The following is a 25,355-nucleotide window of genomic DNA, read 5'->3' on the forward strand; positions in this document are numbered from 1 at the left end:
AGCATAATTACCTATGATGATGCATACATCAATGGTTCTTTCCTTTTTATTACTGAGTAGTATTCCATTGGATATATATACTTCTATCAGTTTATCCATTCAGTTGATGAACTTTTGGGTTGTTTCCAGTGTTTGGCCATTATAAAATAAATCTGCTATAAACATTCATGTACAAGGCTTTATATCAATATATTCTTTCATTTTTCTTGGGTAAATTCAGGAGTGGAATGACTGAGTCATTTGAGAGGTGAAACTGTAAAACGATTTTCCAAAAAATTTGTAACATTTCATGTTCCCACCAGCAGTTCTAATGCATATGTAGTGGTAGCTCGTTGTGCTTTTACCTTGCATTCTCCTAAACTCTAATGATGTTGAGTATTTTCCATCCATATATCATCTTTCGTGGAATGTCTGTTTAAATCATTTGCCCATTTTTAATTTTTTTCTTATTATTGAGTTTGATAGTTCTTTATGTATTCTAAATACGAGCTCTTTATCAGATATATGATTTTGCAAACAGGTTTTCCCAATCTATGGTTCATTTTTTTGTTCCTTTAGTATTGTCATTTGCAATGATTTTTATGAAGTCCAATTTAACAATTTTTTTCTTGTGAATTATGCTTTTGATGTTTTATCTAAGAAATCTTTAATTAACTTAAGGTCACAAAGATTTTCTCCTATGTTTTCTTATAAAAGATTTATAGCTTTAGGTTTTACATTTAGGACTCTGATCCATTTTGAGTACATTTTATGTACAGTCATGATGCACTTAACAAAGTGGATACATTCTGAGAAATGTGTTGCTAGGTGATTTGGTCATTGTGTGAGCATCACAGAGTGTGGTTACACAAATCTAGATCATATAGCCTATTACACACCTAGGCTATATGGTACATGTGGTCTGTCGTTGGCCGAAATGTTGTTAAGCGGTACATGACTGTATTGTGTGAAGTATGGAGTAAAATACAAGTATTTGTAGATGGATATCTGACTGGGCCAGCTCCACTTGTTCAAAGACTACCCTTTCTCATTAATTGCTTTTACAAAAACTAGCTGTTTATGTAGGGATGGTTCTATTTCTGGACTCTATTCTTTTGCATTGATCTATTTGTTTATGTTTATACCTATACCAATCAGTTTGAGTTACTGTAGCTTTGTACTACATCTTAAAATCTGCTAGTGTTATTACTCCCATTTTGTTCTTTTTCAAAATTGTTTTGGTTATTCTAGGCCATTACATTTACATATGAATTTTAGAATCAGTTTTGCAATTTCAATAAAAAGTATGCTGGGATTTTGAATACGATTGTAATAAATCTATAGATTAATTTGGGGTAAATCGAAACCTTAACCATACTGTATCTTCCAGCCCATGAGCATAGTATATCTCAAACTTCACCTACCATCCCAACTATTCTAAGTAGAATGCTGTGTTGGGACGTCCTCAAGACTATCCCCCCAGGTTCAATGACTCACTAGGCTGGCTCACAGGACTCAGCATATAGCCCTGGCAATGGTTATGATTTTTTATGGCAAAAGGATACAAAATACAATCAGGAAGGGAAATGGTGCATAGGGCAAAGTCTGGAGGAAACCAGGAGCAAACATCCAAGGGCCCATTCCAGTGGAGTCACACAGGGCACACTGAATTTCCTCTGCAATCTGTTGTGACAAGGTGTGTGAATTGTTGCCAACCAGGGAAATTCATTAGAAACTAAGTGTCTGGTTTTTTTATTGACGGCTGATCGCTAGGCAGCCTTTGCTTAGCATATTCCAAAATTCCAGACTCCCAGAAGGAAAGCAGGTGTTCAGCATAAACCATATTGATTATACAAACAGTTTAGGCACAGTGAGCCGTTTGTATTACTTAATGGTGAGAACTCTCTTGAAATCTAAGTTCTCACACACGAGACAAGGGCAAATCTTGCAAGCAGGCCTTTTCAAGAATAGTTCAGGCCTGGTATGTTAATTCTTCTCTGTACAAGTGCTATTGAAAACGATTAGTTAATTAAAACTAAAGAAAGTCACTCTCCCAATGTTCTGAAATCACAGTAGAATGGAATTTATAAAAGCTGTACCATCTGCATTTATGGTTTTTGTTTGATTGTCTCATGATCTATGCTAAGAAGCACGCAATCGTCTTCTTGATGACCTTATTGAAAAATTTTAGGCAAAATTCCTCTGAAGGTCTTAAATCATGACAACATTTTAAAGAGATATATATTAAAAATTGTTATTATTAATTGTAAATAATGACAGATTTTAATGTATTCATGATATTTCCTCTATATTTTATACTTTTTATAAGTGTAGATACACATTTCAAAAATCCTCTAAAATCCGTATAAAAATAGCTTTCTGCGGTTTGTAGAATATTTTTTATTGTGCTTACTATAATATTCCATAAACCTTAAAATACATATCAATAATTGTACTGATATAATTAGTCTTAAAATCATTTGACCTGGTGTGAATCCTTCAACGTCAGATGAAGATTTTGTTGGACATTGTTACTGAACGATAACGTTATTGATAATGTGAAATATAAACTCCTCAAAGAATTTTATTGCTATTGGCAAATATCTCCTCTGCTGAATTGACCTATGATACTCAATTTTCTGCTAGCTGATAATATCTGAACAATAGGGTCCTTGTGACTTTATTAAAATGCTAGACATTTAAACAACTATTTCTAACTTTTATTATTGATAGTCTTCCTCTTTTATATCAAAACTCAACTTTAGGTAGCTAATTTAATTGAAAATTAATATATAATAAAAAGTATTTTAATTTTGCTCTCATTTACTGTTCTTTTCAATTTATTGGTTCTACTTTACCCGCTTTTTTTTTTCCATCAAATCCCTTGCTACACTTGGAAGCACGTTTTAGATTCCTTTGCTGTCTTATTCTTTCAGTGAAATGCCCAAATAAAACATAATACTCTTTTTGTCTATTAAACATGTTAAGTTATGGGTGAAAAGGATTCGGCTAAATCTAATCATGGGGAAATAACATGACTAATCCAAATCCAGGCATTCTACAAAACAACCGGTCTGGACTAGTGACTAATATAAATGTCATGAATGACAAAATGACTGGAAACTGTTCTAGATTAAAGGAAACTAAATGGACATAACAAGTAAATGTAACGTGTGAACTTGATTAGATCCTGAGTTAAAAGATAAAATGTATAAAGCATATTCGTTGGACATTTGGGGAAATTTGCATTGTAGCAAATGCTATTATTTCAATTTCATGAATGCGATAAATTATATTGCAGCTCTGTAGGAGAATGCTCTTGTTCTTAGAGATACGTGCTAAAGCATTTAGAGGTTAAAATATGATGGTTGAAAGCAACTGTCAAATAATTCAGCAACTATAGCATAAACACTATACACATATACAGGCAAATACGGCAAAATGTTAACACTTAATGAAGCTAGATAAAGGGCAAATGGGTGTTTATTGTACTATTCTTGCAAATTACTGTAGATTAAAAAAAAATTCCAGAATAAGAACTTTGGTTTGAAAAAAAGGTATTTCATTTATAAATCTCCCTTAATAAATATTCTTAAAAGATGAATTTTTGAAACTAGACAACTTCTCTGACATGTCTTAGAAATGTTCATGATGAAAAAAGGAGAAATCTAAGAAAATATTATAGTAACATCATAGTTAGAAAATGTATTACACCCAGAAAGAATATACTTTTAAATTTTAATTAGCTGACAGCACATTAGTAATGAAGGTAAATCAGAATTATTTTTTGCCCTATAGTCTTACCTTTGAGTTTCAAATTTAGTACAGCCTACCTTCCAATTTCACAAATGAATTAGACTATCCCTTTTATATAAGGACTAATCACTATCATTCAACATTAGAAGCTGCAATGTAAGTCTTACTGAGGCAAAAAGTGAAAGAAACATGTAAATAAAACTAGCTTGGATAATTCAGACCTCAGTCAAATTTAGAAGACTCAGAAAGGTGAATAAAGCAATATTATTTTCTCAAAAAGTTACCTAAAATTCTCAAAATTTTCCTATTAAATTGAAACCATATATACTTGTTTTTAGTTAATTATAATTAAAACTAAATGTGGTAAAGTTATATACAGGCAGAACAGTAGAAATAAAATAAATCAGTAATCAAAGAAAAATGAAAACATTATCAAAACTCTTTCAGTCTTTGAGTAAAAATTGATGTTTTTGAATTAATTAAAAATTCTGTGAAATGAATAATTCTCACAGGTAGAACTTCTAAAATTAAAGGTTATTTAAATGTTTAATAAGTCAAGATTAATCAGTAGAATGATATACTAAAGAAGTAGCCTTGATTTTAAGGGTAGATACCAAAATATTATAAACTTTTTGGTACAAATAATTCTCACAGAGAGAACTTCTAGAAGTAAGAATAAACTAGTTATTAAAGTTTAAAATACCAGATTTAAACAAAACAGATATTCTGGAGAGAGAATTAGTAAATAGAAGATATAAAATAATTATAAATGTAGAGGAGAGAATAATATGATCTAATATCTAAGAGAAAATTGAGGAAGCAAAGGTAGGGAGGAAGAACCATTTCAATAAAAATGGGCAATAATTTTCCAGAATTCATGATGGGCTATATCTTCATATTCAGCGAGGCCAATAATTTCTAAACAAAATCAATAAAATAATTATACCCCTAAAAAACCCATGTCCATTATCATTACTCTATGTTGTTCATTAACAAGAACCAAAAAAAGTTGATTCTCTGAAATGATTAATCAGACAATCCACTGAAAATATACAAAATAAAAATAACAGAAGGCAAAAATAAACATATTTTATAAAAATTTTTACATAAGTACAGATACGGACTAATTAAAATAAAACTGTACGCTTTAAAATAGATTAGGCTGCAAGAATTAATAAAACTATATATGTACTTGAATACTTAGAGTTTATTATTCGAGTACTACTAGTTTAAATATTGAGTATTACTATTTGAAGCTAATAGTTCTGGGTGATGATTCAGGGACCCAGGCTCCTTCTTGTCTATCCTCCATCCACTAGTGTTTTATGTCATCTTGAATTAGCTGGTAGAGGAGAAATAGAGCATGAATGTAGCACACTCCTGTCATAAATGCCTTGGAGTGGTGGTAACACACATCCATCTGCTTCTAGTCCTTTGACATGTGTCATGACATTAACAGGTGGTCTGGCCCTGTGTTCAGGAAAAATGAGTAAAGATATTTCTAGTGAAGGGTAGCAGTCTGGGCCAGAAAAACTAAGATGGAATAAACCATTTCCGAGAATGTATGGCTTAGAAAAGCACACTCACACTGAGAGAAAATCTGAATGGGATTAAACCTACTAAAGATGCATTGAATTGCTAAATAAAATCTAACTGTGGACGGTTTCACAGATAAATTCTATAAACATTCCAGAAACAGCTCCATCCTTTAATAAATTATTCCAGTAGTTAGAAAAAAGAGGAAAGACTTAAAGAGCTCATTTTTTAAGGGTCAGATAACTGACCAAAAGGAAAGAAAAATTATAGAAAATTATAAACATGAGTACAATGAGTTAAATACAATATTAATCTACAACACATGTATATATAAATGTATGTAAATATATATACATATATTAATTATCCACACATAGGTATTTCATGTTCAGAGACGCATGCATATATTGTGAGAAACTTAGTGAATCTTTGCTCTCCTAAGTTTGTAGACATGTATTTTTCACCTTATTTCTCTTTTTTTCTCTTAATTCACAATCAAACGAACAACCATAATTCCTGCTGAAGGGGATACAGATGTTTTAGTTGAAACTACTCAGCCATAAGAAACGACGAAATCCAGCCATTTGTGACAACATGGATGGACATTGAGGGTATAATGCAAAGTGAAATAAGTCAGAGGGAGAAGGTCAAATACCGTATGATTTCCTTCATTAAGTAGTAGATAATAACAACAATAAACAAACACATAGGGACAGAGATTGGATTGGTGGTTACCAGAGGGGAAGGGGGGAGGGTGGAGGGTGAAAGGGATAATTCGGTACATGTGTGTGGTGATGGGTTGTAATTAGTATTTTGGTGGTGAACATGATGTAGTCCATGCAGAAATAGAAGTACAATGATGTACACCTGAAATTTTTGCAATGTTATAAACCAATGTTACTGCAATAAAAAAAATTAAAAAAAAAAATAAAAAAAAAAAAAAAAAAAAGAAACTGCATAGGTACTAGATAATTTTGAACATTACATGAAGTAAGAAATGCAAAGTGCTTAAAACCATCACTGGTCTTGAGTGAATTATATTTATCTTATTATCAGTCTAGGTTCAGATCATTTCTAGCAGATTGGCCTAATGTTTTGAGAATTACAATGGAACATATTATTTTACGTTTTAAACAGTGTTTCATAATTCTCTTCACTAAATGTTTAGGTTGCTTGGAATTGAAGGAAGACACCATTGAAAACCTCCTTGCTGCAGCGTGCCTTCTTCAGCTGCCTCAAGTAGTAGAAGTGTGCTGCCATTTCCTCATGAAGCTTTTGCATCCATCTAACTGTTTAGGAATCCGAGCATTTGCAGATGCTCAAGGATGCATTGAGTTAATGAAGGTGGCCCATAGCTACACAATGGTAAGGAAATTTAGTATTTTAATAATAGAGACATAGCTGTATTATCAGAGGTTAAAATAATTACTGTCATTACAGTGAACAAGTTTTTTAAGTTTAAAATGTTTTGTATGCTTGGCGTGTTTTTATTATTGGACACAATATACCTTATATTATTTTTAATTTCAAAGTAAAAAAGACATTACATAATGGACTTTATTATTGCTTTATGGATTATATACATTTTATAGGTAATATAGTTATAGATGACTATTTGGGATTTTTTAAAGTTTTTAAATGACTTTTTCTTAGTTGCTCCTGGCATATCTATCTTTTTACATCCATTTCCACAGCTTCTCCTTTTTTCTTTTTCTTTCTGGTAAAGAGCTAGCAGTCTGTGCCACAAAAACTATTTTTTTTCTAATTTTTCTTACAATTCGTCTACTATCGACTGCGTTGCACCAACCAAAATGTGTATGTTGTAGTCCTAAGCCCTCATGTGATGGTATTTGGATGGAGACTTGGGGAGGTAATTAGGTTTAGATGAGATCATGAAGGTAGAGCCCTTGTGATGGGATTAGTGCCCTTATAAGAAGGACACAAGAGAGTTTGCTTCCTCTCTTTCTCCACCATGTGAGGACACAGTGAGAAGGTGGCCATCTGCAAGCCAGGAGGAGAGTCCTCACCACGGAACCCACTCAACCTACACCTTGATCTTGGACTTCCCAGCCTCCAGAACTGTAAGAAATAAATTCCTGTTGTTTAAGCCACCCAGTGTATGGTATTATGTTATGGCAGCCCGAGCTGACTAATACACTTTTCATCACAGCATATTATATTTGGTATGACTTTGCCTGTATAATTTGTGGAGAAAAAAGATAGTTATAGTGTATATTGTAAACTATTTATTGGTATAGTGAATACTGGACTTCAGAACTCCTAGGAACTTCTATATAATGAGAAAATATTTAGATATCTAAACTAACTGATTTATTTTTTTGTAAATTTGTCTCACTGTACCATTTTCATAATGGGTTTAAACTGAGTGAATATTACTCAGTAAGTACTCCTAAAATAATTTAAGACTAGTTTATATTTTTCTCTTGGAATTTTTTCTATATAAATAAGTATGTATATGTGTATGTATTTTAATAGTTTTATAAAGACACTAAAAATCATTTGAATTGTACACTTTAAATGTGTGAACTTCATCCTGTGGGGTTTTTTTTACATTATCTTTATTCTAGAATTGAATAATCAGTTACAACAGTTTCATACCCTAGAAATAATCATTCTAAAAGCACTTAATACAATGCCTGGCATGTTATAAGCCCTATATAAAATGCTAGTCATTTTTGTTATTGCTATTATTATTAACATTATTAATTTTTTTATTGTTATTATTGAAAAAAACAATTATAAAGTATATAACTTTCCCTTCCAACTCAGGGAAGAATTTGTATGAGATAAATCTCATTAACTTGATACTTGCTATTTATTAAAAAGCTCTTATTTTGAGATTTAGCACCTTGTCAAATCACTAATGACAGTCAGCCATTTAAAAGTCTTCTAATTGTTATTCTTAGACAGAATTTCAATATTATTTTAATTTTTTTTGTTTAATCCTTTAAGCAGATTAGTAAATTAAATGAAAGTATAGAAATAAGAGTAAGGAGATACATGCTTTGTAATTCTATTGTCAAATTCTTCTTTCAAAATATTCCATGACAGGGCACAGTACTACTACTGAAATTACATGAACCATAGAAAATCAATGTAAACAAAGACTTCATCAACCAAAATATCAAAGTCCAACTGCAGTCATTTAATTATGCACATTTCATTACAATTAGGAGCTCCTGGCTTAGCTAAGCCAAAGAACAATATGCCTCCATATCCAGAGGGATAATGGTCCCTTCTGGTCTAGTTTGAAATTATTAATTTAGTAATAAAAATGTTTTTCTTGCAGCTGCTTGGACTGTTCTGCAATTTGTCACAAAATAGTAACAATATTCTTTTCTTTGGACATTTAAAATGTATACTCTATAGTAAAATATATTTATAACAGAAATAAAGAGTTTTAGCTAAGACACTCAACATTCTAAACAACCCTATAATAATTTACTTTTGAGACTATGAATAGATTATGTGCTGTGTCATGTCTATTGCAATTTAATGATTTCAAATTCTTTTGGAAACATGAAGCTCCAGTATTCTCCAGATGCTCATGGATTACTGTTTCAGTGAAGAAAATTTACTGACCAGTTGTCTTCCTAGATCACTATTTTCTCTCAGTTCTGACACTTTAAAATGAGTGTTTTGCGTCTGATATTATAATTTTTCACCACGTATTGCTTCTGATCCTTGTTTAATAAGGTATATGTCCTCATCTAATCTATTCAATCTGTGCTTTGAGAGAAAACCTACTGTATTATCACTTTTTTCCCTTAACTGCTTAAATAGCAAATTATCCCAGTTTTCCTACTACCTCTGGGACTGAATTAACTTCTTTATTGGCTCTAATTATTTGTTATTTGTTTATTTCATAAGTAATATTCATTTTTTGCTAATTTTCAATTTCCTTGCTAGAATTTTTTAGATATAAACTTGACTTTCAACATACAGATGTTAACTTGCTGTCTATCTGCATTTGCTGTTTATACGATTTGCTATCTTTCACTCATTTATTTGGCTTTGGCTCTTAATTTTGTGTGGATGATTCCAAAGTCTATTCAGGGAAGATGACTCAGCTTGGCAGTGGTTCATGTACAAAATACTGGAAAATTTTGATCGCAAGCTCAATATTAGGCAAAAGTGAGAAACTAATTCTAAAACATTAACTTAAACTTTGGCTGCATGAATATAGTCCTCCTGTACTCTATTAGTCAGAGTTCATTATGAGACCTGTACTTAATTCTGGACATCACATTTTAAAAGCATTTGAGACTGACAAACAGAAACAGATGAGAATAGCAAGAATAGGGAGTATTTTGTAATCACGTCATATGAAGAAAAGTTGAAAAAACTATGGAGTCCTATGGCTGAATGGTATCAAGGCACGAAAACAACTTGTCTTCCTGTATTTGGTAGAATGGACTTGCGTCTAAAACAGTAACGTGGAAGTGTTTCTCATTGTGTTTTTCATTTTAGTAGTGTAATCTTCTGTTCAAATTAAATGTTGTATGAAAGAATAATCTGAGTTGATCTGCTTTGTGTGAAGAAGGATGGAAATTCCAGAGTCTACTTTAGTCTTCTGATCTTTCCTTGTCTGCTGGGTTGTCTATTTCTACTGATTATCACTGCCACTTTCCTCCAAGGTCATCTTTGCCTTCAAAGGAGATATCTGGAACTGCATTTCCCAGAAATCCTCTCTCCATATTGTTGTGGGTTTGCCACTAAGAGGCGTTTGCTTCTTTGCCAATAAGAGGCGTTCATATGAGGTATGGAAGGCGGAAGAGGTGGAAGGTGCAACTCCACACGCAGTTCCAGGTAGATATGTGGACAAACAGAAAGTTGAAGCAACTTCTAAGTGTGCCCTTGAAAGTGATTTACTTCACTGCTGTAGACTGAGACAATTGATGGGAGGCTTCTGAAGGTTTCTGTAGAATATAGTGCCTTTGTCTAGAGTGCTTTTGAGAACAATTCACCTTGAACTGAAGGTTGAGATCATTAATAGAAAAAGTTCCCTGACCTTCAATTCCACAGCCCTTTCAATGGCTCTGTAGGCCTCCAATTCCCCACCCACAGTCTTTCTTACATAGAACACAGGGTGGCTTCTTTTCCTAATTCGATAATGTTTTCAATATATATTCCAAAATAGCAGGTTCGGCTCCATTTTTGATATGCGCGGTCTTCCATACCTAGCTTCTGAACCAGTAGCTGGGCATTTTCTCCTCAAAAATAAATGGAATTGATTTTACTCCTCCTAAATATGTACCATGAATTCCTTTCATTGTACTTTACTCATGATATTTCTCTTGCCTGGAATCTCTGATATCTAACTCTAAATAACCCCTCAGTTTCCAGTTTAATTAAGTTCATCCAGGCCTAAGAAAAATTTTAAAACTTTTTATGGCATTCTCTCCCTCATTTGTTATCTTAGTATTCCTTTTCTTAGGATTACGTGATGTCATCATAAACTTCCCTCAATTAATTAACTATTATGTCTTTGTGACTGGTCTTCACAACAATATTGCAAACTCCTTTATGACAGAACAAGTCTTGCCATTGAAATTTGTTTTGTCCTGACAAAGTATCTAGTACGTTGTAATATAGTAATTAATTCCCATGGTTTCCTTGGCTATTCTTTCAGCATTTGACGCTCAGCACTTCTGAATTCAGTCATTCAACAAGACACATGGGTTCCCTCTAACTGTCTTTCCAATGGTATTTCCTCCCTTTATTTTCCCTGTTCACATAGTGCTAGCCACACCAACCTTACTCCTTTTTGACTGCACCAAGCATAACATTACCTGAGCACTTTTGTGCTTGTTCTTTCTTCCCTCTGCTGGAAACACTACTCTTCCAAATATTTATATCCTTTCTCCTCGGCCTCATTCAGATCTCTGTTCAAATGTCACTTCCAATCAGACCTGGTCTCTGAATAGTCTCTATAAAGTGGCATAGCCTTCAGAACTCTTTATTCCCTTACACTGCTTTATATCTTTTAGAGTATTTATTAGTTCCTGACTTTATATTATATATTTGTTTTTGTTTCTGTTGTTGTCCACTCCACCATTAATGGTGGTAGCTCCTTGGTAGCATTTTTTCAAATTTCTGTCACTTAAATGCCTAGAAAAACGTCTGTACATAGCATTCATTGTTGAATGAATAAGTGAAAGAGTGAGTGACTATTGACTGCTATGTACCATGAGCTGTAGTAGGTGGCACTGGGCATACGATGGTGACCAAAATGAGCATACATTGACCATGGAGTCAAGGTGAATATGTTGAATGCAAATAAATTATCACTATAAATGACAATTATGTAGATTTATAAATGGTATAAAGAAAAATTATATGGTGCTATGGGAGAATAAAACAAAAAAAGCCTTTTTAAATAAATGATGCTTATACTAAGTTATAAAAGATGAGGCAGAGTTAGTCCCGTGAAGAGCTGGCTAAAGAATGTTCATGACGGAGGGAAACAGATGTGCCAATAATCTGAGATGGGAAGGAACTTTGCTCTGTTTAAGGAAATTCAAGTGCAATGGGATGGTGTGGAAGGAGGGGAAGAGGAGTAGATGATGAGGCTGGAGATTTAGGCAGAGCTAAACTTTGCAGAGTTGTGGAGACTTTGTTAAGGATTGGGGTTTTTATATTGAGTATAATGATATACCGTTGGACGGTTTTGAACAAGTAAGAGCCAAGATTTAGTTTTAAAACTAGTCACCAGATTGCCATGAGGAGAAGGCTAGAAGAGGGATTAAGGATAAAGGTTAGTACTTCATTAGAGGCCTACGTGTATATTCACACATACATATTGCATGAGTAAGAAAGAAAAAGAGAAACTGAAGTAACTCTAGCTTCTGCCATTGTGCTGAATGGCAATGCTCACCACTACTGGTGTTGGTGGTACACAGGGTAAGTGTATAGTATGTATCAGGCTTTATTCTAGGTGTTAAACATACTTATTAATTTAATTCTTTCAAAACTCTTGCAAGATATATGTTACATCCATCCTAAAAATGATAAAACTAAGGTTCTGGGATATTAAATAATTTACTCAGGGACCATAGATAGAACATGCTACATTGGGGATTTAAGCTAAGTACTATCTTACTACAAATTTCATGCTCTGTCTAATATGGTAATGAATATAGTGTGATTATGCTTTACCCATAATATCAAGTCAGATTTCTCATATCTAGAACACTTCAAAACATGGACTACTTCAGACAAATGGATAATATAAACTTAAAACATAGATGAAACCAAACAACTCTGTGAAGACTTTGTTCCTTAGTTTTTTCATTTCCCTGTTCACTTCACTCTCACTTTCTGCCCGGTGCTACCAGCATGGCTTGCAACATTTCACAATGTTTGTGCTGGAGGCAGAAGCAGTGGCAATAGGACTAATTAGAGACCACTATGTTCAGTCAGTAGTCTTGAAAGGTAGATGTCTCAGAACTGGAGCATAAAGCCTTCCAGACTCAGTGTAAGAGTAGCTGCCCTCTCAGAGTCCGGTACTATAAACATCCCAGACATCGTTCACTTGTCCTTCAGAGCCGTTAGAGCAAAGCCAGAGAAAAAGAACCAGCTTTATTTATGTGGTTTCTGTTCATGCTTTTAAAATTTCTGACATTTCTCATGGTTCCTAGCTAGCAGCATGCTTTTTTGTCTTTACCAATAACACTTCTAGTAAACCATAAATTGGAGTTTGCTTTGGGAGAATAAATGGAATTTAACTTTAAATTTATTTGCTTTTCTGAGTCATCAAAATAAAGTTCACTTCATCCATATTTTTCTCAGGACTATTATGTGATACATTAGTACCAAAATTTGTTTGGAATGTTGTCATTTTTTTTAATTCATTACTTTTGTTACTCCTTTTCAGCGTCTCATATACATACATGGTCTGAGTAATGAGTTTAAATTAAAATATAAACGTCAAGTTGAAAATTAGCAAAATTTGACTTTCAGAATTTCTTTGTAAATTGATAAGAAATGAAGGAGTCAGTGTGAATACAATGAGTGGTTTGGAGGACAGCTGCCATTGATGCTTAATGACCACATGTGGAAGGAAGCATATGGAAGCCCAGCTAGAAAGGCCTTCCTATTATTTCTGTTTTTGTTTTTCTTTACTTGCTCTGTTCCTAAATTCAACTGACAACTCTTTACCGGCAATTTTTATTTGTGTTCTAACTCACAGTCATTGGTAAATTTCTAGGCTCCCAGCTAAAACTGGAAGTTGATTTGAGTGGAGGAGTTTTTAAAAATTGACTTTTAATTGTGTTTAGTGTCATGCAAAAACAGGATATTCAGATTACACTGGATAAATTGATAGAGATGTATAATAAATAGTAATATTATAACAAATAATTATTCACTCATGTAATTTCAGTTTGACTATATAGAACTTTGTAATTGTTTGAGTTCTACAAAATAACCAGGTGCATTCACGACAGTTTCAAAGACTGATAAAGCATAATCATAGAGTATCTACTAAAAATTATAAGCTTTTTAAGGGTCCATTTTAGACACAGTCAATTTCTCCTATTCAGATTTGAACATATTTCCATTTTAGGCTTTCATATCCTAAGTGAAGAAGATTCTATTTTAAGAAATGCGTCCTTCTGCTTTGTTATTGTTGATGATGATGAAGAGATAATGATTTTCACCCACTTGAAAAGCATTCCATTTATTTTAAGAATTCTTTTACTTAGCTGTTTCTAAAACTCAAAGATACAGCACACAGCTGTATAAAATCACAGCACATACACACACGTGCAAAATCTATTGTTGAAAATTTATTAGGTTTTCTTCATTGCCTAGCAGATTAAATTTTTGTGGAGTTGCTGTATGTCATGAGTTGATGCTATAGCAAGAATAAAACTAACAAAGTTTCAAGAAGGAACACTAATGTTAAAAATATCCTATAAACATACATCTAAAAGATTTTTATAGTAACTTGTAAATAGTCCCTAAGTGTTTAATGATTTCAATCATTTAATCTATAGAATTCCCTTCTGTAATAAGTACTAGTCCCACATTATTAGAATAGTTCAAAAAGGGCTTCCTATGTAATGTCAGAAGAAAGAAAAGCCAGAAACTTTTTGGCTGCGATGCCCTTTGCAGTTTGCACAATATAGTTCTTCAACAAATGAAATTAATGATACGCTTTTGTTCAAATGAGAAAAACAATTCTGACTTTTTATGCATATGAAAGTCTCATTTTAATATAATAATTTGCATATAATGAAATAACTGTGAAATATTTATATTTTCTGATGAGGTAATGAATCACATATTATGAAACTAATTTATTTTTATGCTTCCCTTTTAGATTTTTCTTTCAATGCCATTTCTCTGTTAAGGACTGTACTTGTGCTTAAAAGTCTTTAACAGTAATTTTTTAAAGAATAAAAGGTAGGGCCGGCCCCATGGCTTAGCAGTTAAGTGTGCGCGCTCCGCTACTGACAGCCCGGGTTCGGATCCCAGGCATGCAACAACACATCGCTTTCCGGCCATGCTGAGGCCGTGACCCATATACAGCAACTAGAAGGATGTGCAACTATGACATACAATTATCTACTGGGGCTTTGGGGAAAAAAAATAAGGAAGAGGATTGGCAAGAGATGTTAGCTCAGAGCTGGTCTTCCTCAGCAAAAAGAGGAGGATTAGCATGGATGTTAGCTCAGGGCTGATCTTCCTCACACACACAAAAAATAAATAAATAAAACAAACAAACAAAAAGAATAAAAGGTAGAGAGATCAATTATAGTTCACAAGAAACATGATAAATTAATCTTTGCTTGAGGAGAAGCCCAGTCTGCCTTTCATAGACGGGGCAGAGTAGAGATGGGGCAGATCATTTCCTTAAAAGTACGCTTTCAGAAAGTTATTGTACAACCAATTTATTGTACAATTCAAGGAAAAAACAACTGCTAATAGAGTATCGAATGTTCCTCCCAGACCCCAACTTACTCTAAATATATTAACGTTATACACAGAGCTAGATTATGCATTCCATGAGGTAAAAAACTGCATCTGACTTATTCACTGCTGGATTCTTAGTTCTTAGTATATCAGCTTTCTCATTTTAGACAAATGAGAAATGATGTTTAAAAGAAAGAATAAATGAATAAATACTTTTATATATTAATAATTTGAAATGTATTATCAAATTTTATCAACTTGAAATATGAATATTAATAATTTGAAGTAAAATAAATTATCCCTATTCAGCAACAATTCAAAGTATTTAGACTGTGCCTAATTTTACTTTTTGTGTCTCTTTATTAAAATATATTTATAAATAAATTCATACAAGATGCACCCATGATCTTTAGAGTTTATTACCTTATCAGCTATTTCGAAACTGTTTAACAGATAACATATATTCCATCCACTATCTGTATATCTAAGTTTTCAGTGGATCTGTTTCATATTCAAGGTCTATATTTAATATTTTTGACTATTTCAAATGAAAGTTATTCTTATTTAAATTTAGTTTTTACTGAAGGTCATCATGTTATCGAGGAATAAACATAAAACCTGGCCATCCAACATACAGGGTATGAACTAACAGAAGAATTAGTACTAGTCCAAATGTACCCTATTTTCAGATATGATTTTAGATTATATAAAACAAAATGTCATAATTAAAAATTGCTGGCTAATATTAAACAGAAATCAGCAAAGGTTGGAAGAATGGGATTCAGATCCCAACCTCACAAAGTAAATTCAATAAGTAGTGTACTTCCGATGGTGAGCTTTATTCCAAGAAGCACTTATAACTATTCTTTTTTTGCATATATATATATATGACAATGTTTATTTGAGCAACTTAAAAAAATATGTTAGTTGCATTGGAGTTATATAATTTACAATTATTAAAAGAACTTTCTTGAAAATAGTAAAGAACAAACACATTTTAAGCAAAATGGATTATTTCATCAATACTAAATCTAAGTATATTTATTTAACACTAAAGGTTCAAGTCAGATATTACACTATTCTAAGCATTTGTTAAGGATAATTTGCATTTTAATTGGATCTAAAGTTAAAAGAACATGAAGAGATTTCCAAATATCTGGATAGAGTTGGAATTCAGTTTCTTCTCCAGTTCTATTTGGAAGGAGAATAAGCTGATTATCAATTTATAAAGTAATGTTTCAAATTTTACTTCTGGTATATGGATAAGAATAAATGATAACTGATAAGGAGACAGAGTATAACATGAAATGTAGGAGAAGGTACTTACTTTCAAATAAGTATATTGCAATTGAACTAGAAGAAAATTGATGAAGTTAAAATTAGAGTTTATTGTATATAGTCACTGATTAACACATATATGCATACATTTACATACTCAAATAGACATCTTTCAGCAGATATTCATCAGACTGCATATATTAATCAGAAGAAAGGCTGCATTTTTAAGTAGTAAACTCTGTAATAACCCTAGTTTACATTGTTTTAAAAATCCACATTTTTCACATATACATAATCACTTCTGTTGTGATCATCATCATATTAACTTAAACATTTTAAACTTTTATACATTTGATAGAGTACTAGAAAAATCATAAAGAGAATATAAAAAGCAATTAGGATTTTGTCTTTATTAAGTTTGCTTTGTCATATGTGTTGACATATCACTTGAAGATGTAATAATGTACTTTCTTCTTTGGAAGAAGAATATGGCAAGTTGCATTTTCTTAATTACTCAGAAAATTTGGGGAAGGATGTTGTTAGGTAATGAGGATTTGAAAATACGAACTATTCTCAAAGACTGAAGCTTGGTTTTTAAGTGGCCAGCGATGTGGTGTGCATTTGAACAGCTTGTTTCAACAGGTAAAAAGCCTTTAGTGATTTGTGTTGGTTTAGTTGTCAGTAGATTGAAACATCACTTGGCTTAGGAAAGTACATTTTTTTACTAGAGCGTTTAGAATCAGAAATGGACAGCTTGATGAACTCACGTGAAATACATCATAGTAAATTGACACCCTCTTTTTTTACTTTTTAAATCATAAATGTTTTGAGAATTATTGCCTTATTTTATTTCAAGAAGGCAGAAATTTGAGTGATGTATTCCAGCTTAGTACAAATAAAACTTGGTAATAACCATAACTTAAACTAAACAACACCAAGATCTATAAACTTCTCATAGTAAATGCATCCTTTGGCAGCCTAGAAAATAGAGATGGGAATCAATGAAGCTTCAGGTTCCAGGCCAAAATAAATGGACTTTTCTGATAGATCATCAGATGAAAAACTTAGCAACTCCAAGAATCCTGTGAACAGGATAACACAGACTAACCATCAACTCTTTATTCAATAGTATTCTTCAATATCAAACATTAGCAGAAAACAGATTTATCTTATTGACCAAAGAAGAAAAACCTATACAGTAATCTAGAGTTTCCTTTATCTATTTAAAATATATATATATATAGTATATATCAGAATCAGATTTTGAAAGATACATAATTCCCAGCAAATATTAATTTTTGTTGCTATTGTTGTTTTAACCCAAGACTATGACTATTAATAACATTTTTTACAAATAGGATACTAGTATATCATATTCTTAACATTAAATATTATGACCTAAAGCCAGCCCTGAAAGCCTAGTGGTTAAAGTTCAGCGTGCTCCGCTTCGGCAGCCCGGGTTCGGTTCCCAGGCGCAGAACCACATCACTCATCTGTCAGTAGCCATGTTGTGGTTCACATAGAATAACTAGAAGGACTTACAACTAGAATATACAACTATGTACTTGGGCTTTGGAGAGGGAAACAAAAAAAAGGAAGGTTGGCAACAGATGTTAGCTCAGGGTGAAACTTTCCCAGCCAAAAAAAAAAAAATTAAAACAAATAAATAAATATTGTGACCTAAAACTTTAACTAATAATATCCTAAAATTTGTGACACTCCTTGAAGTTCATTTTTAAAACTACTTATGAAAGGATAGAACACTACTGTGATTTAAGAAAAAAATGGTCAAAATCTTGGCATAGATATTATGGAAGTAATTTCAACTGGATAGATAGACTAAAGTAGGTAATTTCTTCAGTCCTTCTTTAAAACATGGGCTAAAAGTCGAGGCTGCACTCTTTTATTTATTTTTTAATTTTGTCCAGAATGTGTTCCCCCCAGTGCTTCTTTAATTTTGGCCAACAGTTTCATTTTTTAACTAATTTCCTTCGAATTTTCCATTATCGCCTGATCTCGAATTTTCCATTATCGCATTTGAGATTTCAATACCTCTTAAGCAGAAAAAGAAGGTACAAGAAGTACAAGAAAAAAAAATGCACTGAAAATTATAAGACTTGGCTTTTAAACTATGTTTAATAAAACCGTGTGTCTTTGAGCAATTCACTGGAGATGTCTCTCATTAACTGTAAAATGATGATGTTTGTTTGAGACTGTACTGGTCCCTCGTGGTCTCTGGCAGCCTTATGATTTTCCAAATGTCTTGTTAAATCTGAAATTTCATTAAACGTAAATGCATTTCTAGATAATGCAGATAAGTGCCATTTATCATGAGTATTAGAACCTTAATGTCACCACACGTAGGACATTATCTGGTAACAGTAGAGGATCAACAAATGATTGTGGAAGAATGAATGAACATTGTCCTGTTTCTAAATGTTTTATGTTTTGTAAAAACAGCATTATTATTGAGATATAATTCACCTACCATACAATTCACCAATTTAAAGTGTACAATGCTTTTTAATGTATTCGAGGAATTGTGCGTCCTTCAACATAATTAACTTTAGAACATTTTCTTTACTTCAAAAAGAAACACTATACCTATTAACAGTCATTCCCCATCCCTCTCCCACCAAGCTCCCCAGTCTTAGGCAACCAATAACCTACTTTCTGTCTATATAGATTAAAATTATGGAGGTTTTATAGACATGGAATTATACAACATATGGTCTTTTGAGACTGGCTTTTTTCCGCTTAGTATGTATGTTTTCAAGACTCATTCATGTTATAGTTTGTGTCAGTACTTCGTTTCTTTTTACTGCCAAATAATATTACATTGTATGGATATACCCAATTTTACTTATCCATTCATCAGTTTATGGACATTTGAGTTGTTTACACTTTGGGACCTTTATGAATAATACTACTATGAACATTCATATACAAGTTTTTTGTGGACTGTATTTTTATTTCTTTTGGATGTATTACCAGGAGGGAAATGGTTATGTGGTAATTCCATGTTAAACATTCTGAGGAACCGCCAGACTGTTTTACAGAGTAGCTGCACAATTTCACGTTCCCTACAGCAGTGTATCAGGATTCAGTTTTTCTATATCCTTGCCAGCAACCTTTTATTAATTTTCTTATTTATTGTAGACATCCTAGTGAGTGTGAAGTGATATCTTGTGGTTTTGATTACGTTTCCTTCATGTCTAAAAAAATTGAGCATCTTTTCTTGTACTCATTGGACATTTGTATATCTTCATCTTTTCAGCATTTTTGACTATTTTTTAATTGGGTTGTCTTTTCATGTTTAGTTGTGAAAGTTCTTTATGTATTCTAGATACAGGTTCCTTATCAACTATATGACTTGCAAATATTTTCTGCCATTCTATGGGTTGTCCTTTCACTTTCTTGATAGTATTCTTTGAGGACAAAAGTTTTTAATTTTGGTGATGTCCAATTTCTCTTTCTGTTGTTGTTGTTGCTTGTGCTTTTGGTGTCATATCTAAGACACCGTTGACCAATCCAAGGTCACAAAACTCTTCTTGTATGTTATCTTCTATAAGTTTTATAGATTTAGCTGTTAGATTTAGTTTTTTGATTCATCTTGAGTTAGTTTTTTTTGAATGGTATGAAGTAGGTGTCTAACTTTATTCTTTTGGGTGTGGATATCGAGGTGTCCCAGCATCATATGTTGGAAAGACTGTTCTTTCCCCGTTAAATTTTATTGGTACCGTTGTCAAAAATCAATTGACTATAAATATAAGGGGTTTCTGGACTCTTGATTATTTTTCATTGGCTCTATATGCCTATCCTTATGCCCGCCCCACACTCTCTTGTTATATTGTAGCTGTGTAGTAAATTTTGAAATTGTGGGGAAGTTGAATTTGGGGGAAGTGTAAGTTCTCGAACTTTGTTCTTTTTCAAGATTTTTTTACTGTTCTTCTACATTCACATGAAATTGAGGATCAGCTTGTCAACTTTTGCAAATAAGCCAGCTGGAATATTGATATAGATTGCATTCAAGCTATAGATGAATTTGGGGAGTATTGCCATGTTAACAATATTAAAGTTCTCTAATTCACAGCATGCGATATCTTTCTATTTATTTAGGTCTTCTTTAGTTTCTTTTGACAGTGCTTTTCAGTTTTCAGAGTATAGGTTTTCCACTTCTTTTGCTAAATTTATTCCTAAATGCTTTATTATTTTTGATGTTATTATACATGGAATTGTAATCTTAATTGTATTTTTCAACTGTTCATTACACCACATGAGACTTTTGCTACCTCATTTCTTTGGTTTGCTGCTTTTTCTGCCAGGAATGCCTTCTCAATAATTTCAGTAAAAAACTACTAAGTCCTATCTCAGTATTTTTGTCTGCAAAGAAGAATTTTCCTGAAATTCTAAGGGGATATAGATTCTTGGTTTACAGATTCTCAGTAGTTTTTTCAGAGTACTAATGTGATAACTATTTTATTCTAACTTAAACTATTAGCCTAATTACAATTAGTTTTCCCATATTGGTTAGTAAAAAGGTAATGGCGTTAAAAATATGCCTTTTTCATACCATACAATCAATAAATGCATAATGAGCTATATACTCATCCCTTAATTTTCCCTCAAATGCAGTTCTAACTGGTTAGATGTGGGAAATAGGCCACCCTTGGAATTTGAAGTTCAATCCACACCATGGGAAACACCTGGTCTAAGATGGTAGCAGGCATCTCCCTAAATCAAACCAAACATCTACTGTTATTAAGGTTAATTGTTGCTTTAATAACAGAAAAATACAAATATTCATTGAGATAATACCTACAACTTATGGAATATTATGTAGGTTTAAAAGAGAATGAATTTGTTCTATAGATACTGATTTGAATGGAGGCTCACCATTTATTAATAAATGAATACATATTGCATTTGACTATTTTTATTGTTACGCAAGTTAGTAATTTTTGTGATTAGTCCCTATATTTGGCCATCAACACCAGTATGTTTTATATTTGTTTTTTTCCTTTAAAGCAAGTCTTTGGAAAGACTAGAGCACTCAAATTCACTTCATTGTAAAAGTAACACAAAATGCACATTTGGGAGCTACTATTTATTATTAAAACATGTCAAGGAAAAGTAGGCATTGTTTCTTACAATAAAAATGCCAAAATGAAGACAAGACAGAAAAATAAATCTCTTACCATCTTTTTTAGCCAAATAAGATATGATTAGTCTCTTCCAGATTCTACATATATATATATATATATACTCATACATACATATACATACACACGATTTTTGACATTAAAATAATTCATTTTAACTATATATTTATGAAATAATGCATTCAATAATACAAGACGTTTTCTTTAATCATATCCTTAATTTATATTTATTGTATGTAATATCTTCAATTGTTAATCTACTATAGAAAAAGGAAGTATTGGGGCCGGCCCCGTGGTGTAGCGGTTGGGTGTGAGCACTCTGCTACTGGCAGCCCGGGTTCGGATCCCGGGTGTGCACCGACACACTGCTTGTCAGGCCATGCTGTGGCGGCATCCCACATAAAGTGGAGGAAGATGGACATGGATGTTAGCTCAGGGCCAGTCTTCCTCAGCAAAAAGAGGAGGGTTAGCATGGATGTTAGCTCAGGGCTGATCTTCCTCACAAAAAGAAAAAGGAAGTGTTAACATGATTTCTGAAATGCCAAGGACCTAACACAGAATAGTATTAGTTAATGATTATTGGGGATGTTCCCCAGACTTGGAACAAATGGCTTTACACGCAATGGTGCAACATTCTATGAGATAGGTAAAATTATTATTCTCATTTTACAAATGAGAAAACCAAGACACAACAAGAATAAATGTCTTGACCAGAGCCACCACCTAATGAATTGTAGATCTTGAATTTGAATCTAGAGCACAAATATTAACCACTGTGTATCACTACCCTAGGTTATACTTAAGACTATAATCATATTATTACATTACTAAAAAAATATATTATCCCAAGATGAAGACAACTTTTCAAAAGTGATTAAAAAAGAAAAGGAGGGGCAAAAGCAGATATTTTGGACTTAATTTAAGAAAAAATAATGTGAGAAAATGCCATAAATGTTAAAATGAACCATATATGTAAAGTACTTTAACAAGTATAAAGTGCAAGGCTAATGAAAGGCATTATCATATCTTTATCAACACATCTAAGTTTACTTCTCATCTTGGAAAAACAGGTATCAATTCTACTATTCAAGACTAATTCTTCCACTTCTCTTCCTGATCTCAACCCTCCTCTATCATTAAAATTTTTTTTCTATTAAATATCTTGTTTCCTAAATTGTCAACTTTTTATTTGCACTGATGCAATCTAACCAGCACATTTTTCTCTCTTTCTACTTCTCCATCTCTACCCACTCTATAGTACAATTTTCCAGTTAATGTGAGGATTAACAATGAGAAAGGGCTGATGGGAGATGACTCAGCTTAGTTGGCTCTGAGCCCTTTTAGTAATAAGAAGATCAATTTTTGCTGGAGGTTACACTTCCAAGGGATTTTGGCGTAGTCAGGAATTTAGGAATATTTGTTTATTCTCTACCCACCTGCTCCTCATTATTTCTCTCCACCCTACACTTACAACTCAAGACATACTGTCTAACAGAGAACAGGCAGTCCATAGAGTAAGTCCAAAAAAGAAATTTAGTAGACTTGTTTGATCTGGGTCTTACCTGGTATCATCCTTCAAAAATATCCTACCCAAAGAGAGAAAGGCAGGCCTCTCCAGAGTCCCAAACTGAAAACTTGCTGTGTAACAGTACTAAACAAATTAATAGTGATAAAGTTCCTTTTGATTGAAACAGAAAAAGTGAAAGCCCTCAAATGTTTCAAAAGGCATAAAGTGTGGAGGAGGCCGCAGAATGATGTCTAAGCTTTAGGGCATGGTAAGTCCTCCAGGCTTTCATATTCTGGAAGAAAATATAGAAACAATGGGGGCCAGCCCGGTGGTGCAAGCTGTTAAGAGCGCGCGCTCGGCTGCGGCGGCGTGGGGTTCGCCGGTTCGGATCCCAGGAGCGCACGGATGCACCACTTGGCAAGCCATGTTGTGGCAGCATCCCATATAAAGTGGAGGAAGATGGGCACGGATGTTAGCCCAGGGCCAGTCTCCCTCAGCAAAAAAAGAGGATTGGCAGATGTTAGCACAGAGCTGATCTCCTCACACACACACAAAAATATATGGAAACAATGGTTACCTGAGTGACTAGGCTCAGCCTGACTATTCTTAGGGTATTAAGAAGTGAGGTCCCTAAATATTATAATAATATTTCCATATCCAGATAAGGATCACCTATTCACCTAAACACCACTCAATTGCTTATTGAGACATTTCATATTGGTTTAATACTACAATACAATATGAGAAAGTAGCTAAAAGTGACTAATAAATAATTGGATATACATTTTCAAAAAGTTAAAACATGACTCTAATACAAACAAAATAAAAACTATGATTCATATAAATATATATTGAACACATGACTGTTATTTTCTCATCTCATGAATGAGAGTATCGGTAGCATGGTAAAACTAATTTAAAGAGACCCAAGTCACTAAGAAAAAGAATACTGAAATAAATGTGCAAAAGTAAAGACAAAATGGGTTAATGTTATACAAGGCAATAAAACTTTAAATATTGCGTTTATCTTTTCCACAGGGAAAAAATCATTTGGACTATCATTATTCCTCAAGTTAATATGTAATTTCACAGAGCTTAAAACCCTAATCAATAGAAGCGGTAAATCAAACAAAGGTATATTCTCCTAGTAAATTACATAATTCTTCAATATGACTATCAGACAATGTTCCAATATGACATTAAAATGATATACAGGCATCCATGTATCTTATTAACAAGTAACACATAATATTTCTTAACAATATAAAGAGCAGAGAGGACAGACAAGAAATTATAATTTCTTCATAATTTCACCAAACTAGTATTAATAATTATAATAGATTACTATAAGCCAGACAATGTTCTAAGTGTTTTACATATATTAACTATTTTAATCCTAACAAAGCTATGAGATAGGTAGTATCTTTACAGTCAAAGAAATTGAGGCAAAAAAAGTTAATTAACTCACTGAACAGCACTCAGTTAGTGACTTTGATGGAGCCAGAATTCAGATTAGGGAAACTAGCTTCAAAGTCTATAATTTTAATCAGTGCTCATGCTATCTCTCACTAACTCTCCTCCTTAAGTCCTGATTGATTCCTCTTCAACTGTTTTAGTGCCAAAAGAGCACCTGCCTTCCTGTCAGGACCTCCTAAGATCACCTCAAAGGATGATATAATAATAATAATAATGATAATAATGATTCTCTTTAAATTGGCATTTTAAAACATAATACAAGTATAAACAAAAGCATCTTAAGAATGTAATTTTTTGATTGATCTGTCATAGACACTAAAAATGGGAAGTTTCTCTACAATCGCAACACCAAGACAAGAACCCTAGGTCCTGCCCTTCAAACCAGATTACCCCGCCAAGCAACTCCAACATAGAAAATGCAGTATGGATTCAGCCTCCACTAAAACACAGAAAAGCCGTGGTCGAGTTGAACAATGACCTTAGAGTTTAAAAATCCAGTTGTACTTTTCTGTCTGGATTTTCTGCAGTGTTTACCACTAATGAACACTTTCTTCTTTAGAGACCCTCTGACCTTGAACTTTGGGACAGCCTTCATTACTGTTCTCCTTTCTCCCTTACCATTTACTGAACCTCACTTCTTCCTTATGCCTAGACTTAACTACTCTGTTAAATCTCTCATTTTCTTACCTGAGAAGTTGCATTAGCTTGTATTTCTTTCTCTC

At 32.9% G+C, this 25,355-nt stretch overlaps 1 protein-coding gene across 2 annotated transcripts in view; it reads left to right on the forward strand.

The window, feature by feature from the left end:
- Positions 1-25,355, forward strand: part of KLHL1 (kelch like family member 1) — a 348,324-nt gene that overhangs the window by 149,167 nt on the left and 173,802 nt on the right. For both annotated transcript variants that reach the window (XM_014781788.2, XM_087435763.1), the window contains one exon: positions 6,440-6,636. In XM_014781788.2, the coding sequence (XP_014637274.2) occupies positions 6,440-6,636 (197 nt within the window). The remainder of the gene's footprint in view (positions 1-6,439; positions 6,637-25,355) is intronic.

The sequence above is a fragment of the Ceratotherium simum genome, chromosome 10 (assembly GCF_057802395.1).
Source record: "Ceratotherium simum simum isolate JZ-2026a chromosome 10, ASM5780239v1, whole genome shotgun sequence".
Classification (NCBI taxonomy): Eukaryota; Metazoa; Chordata; class Mammalia; order Perissodactyla; family Rhinocerotidae; genus Ceratotherium; species Ceratotherium simum.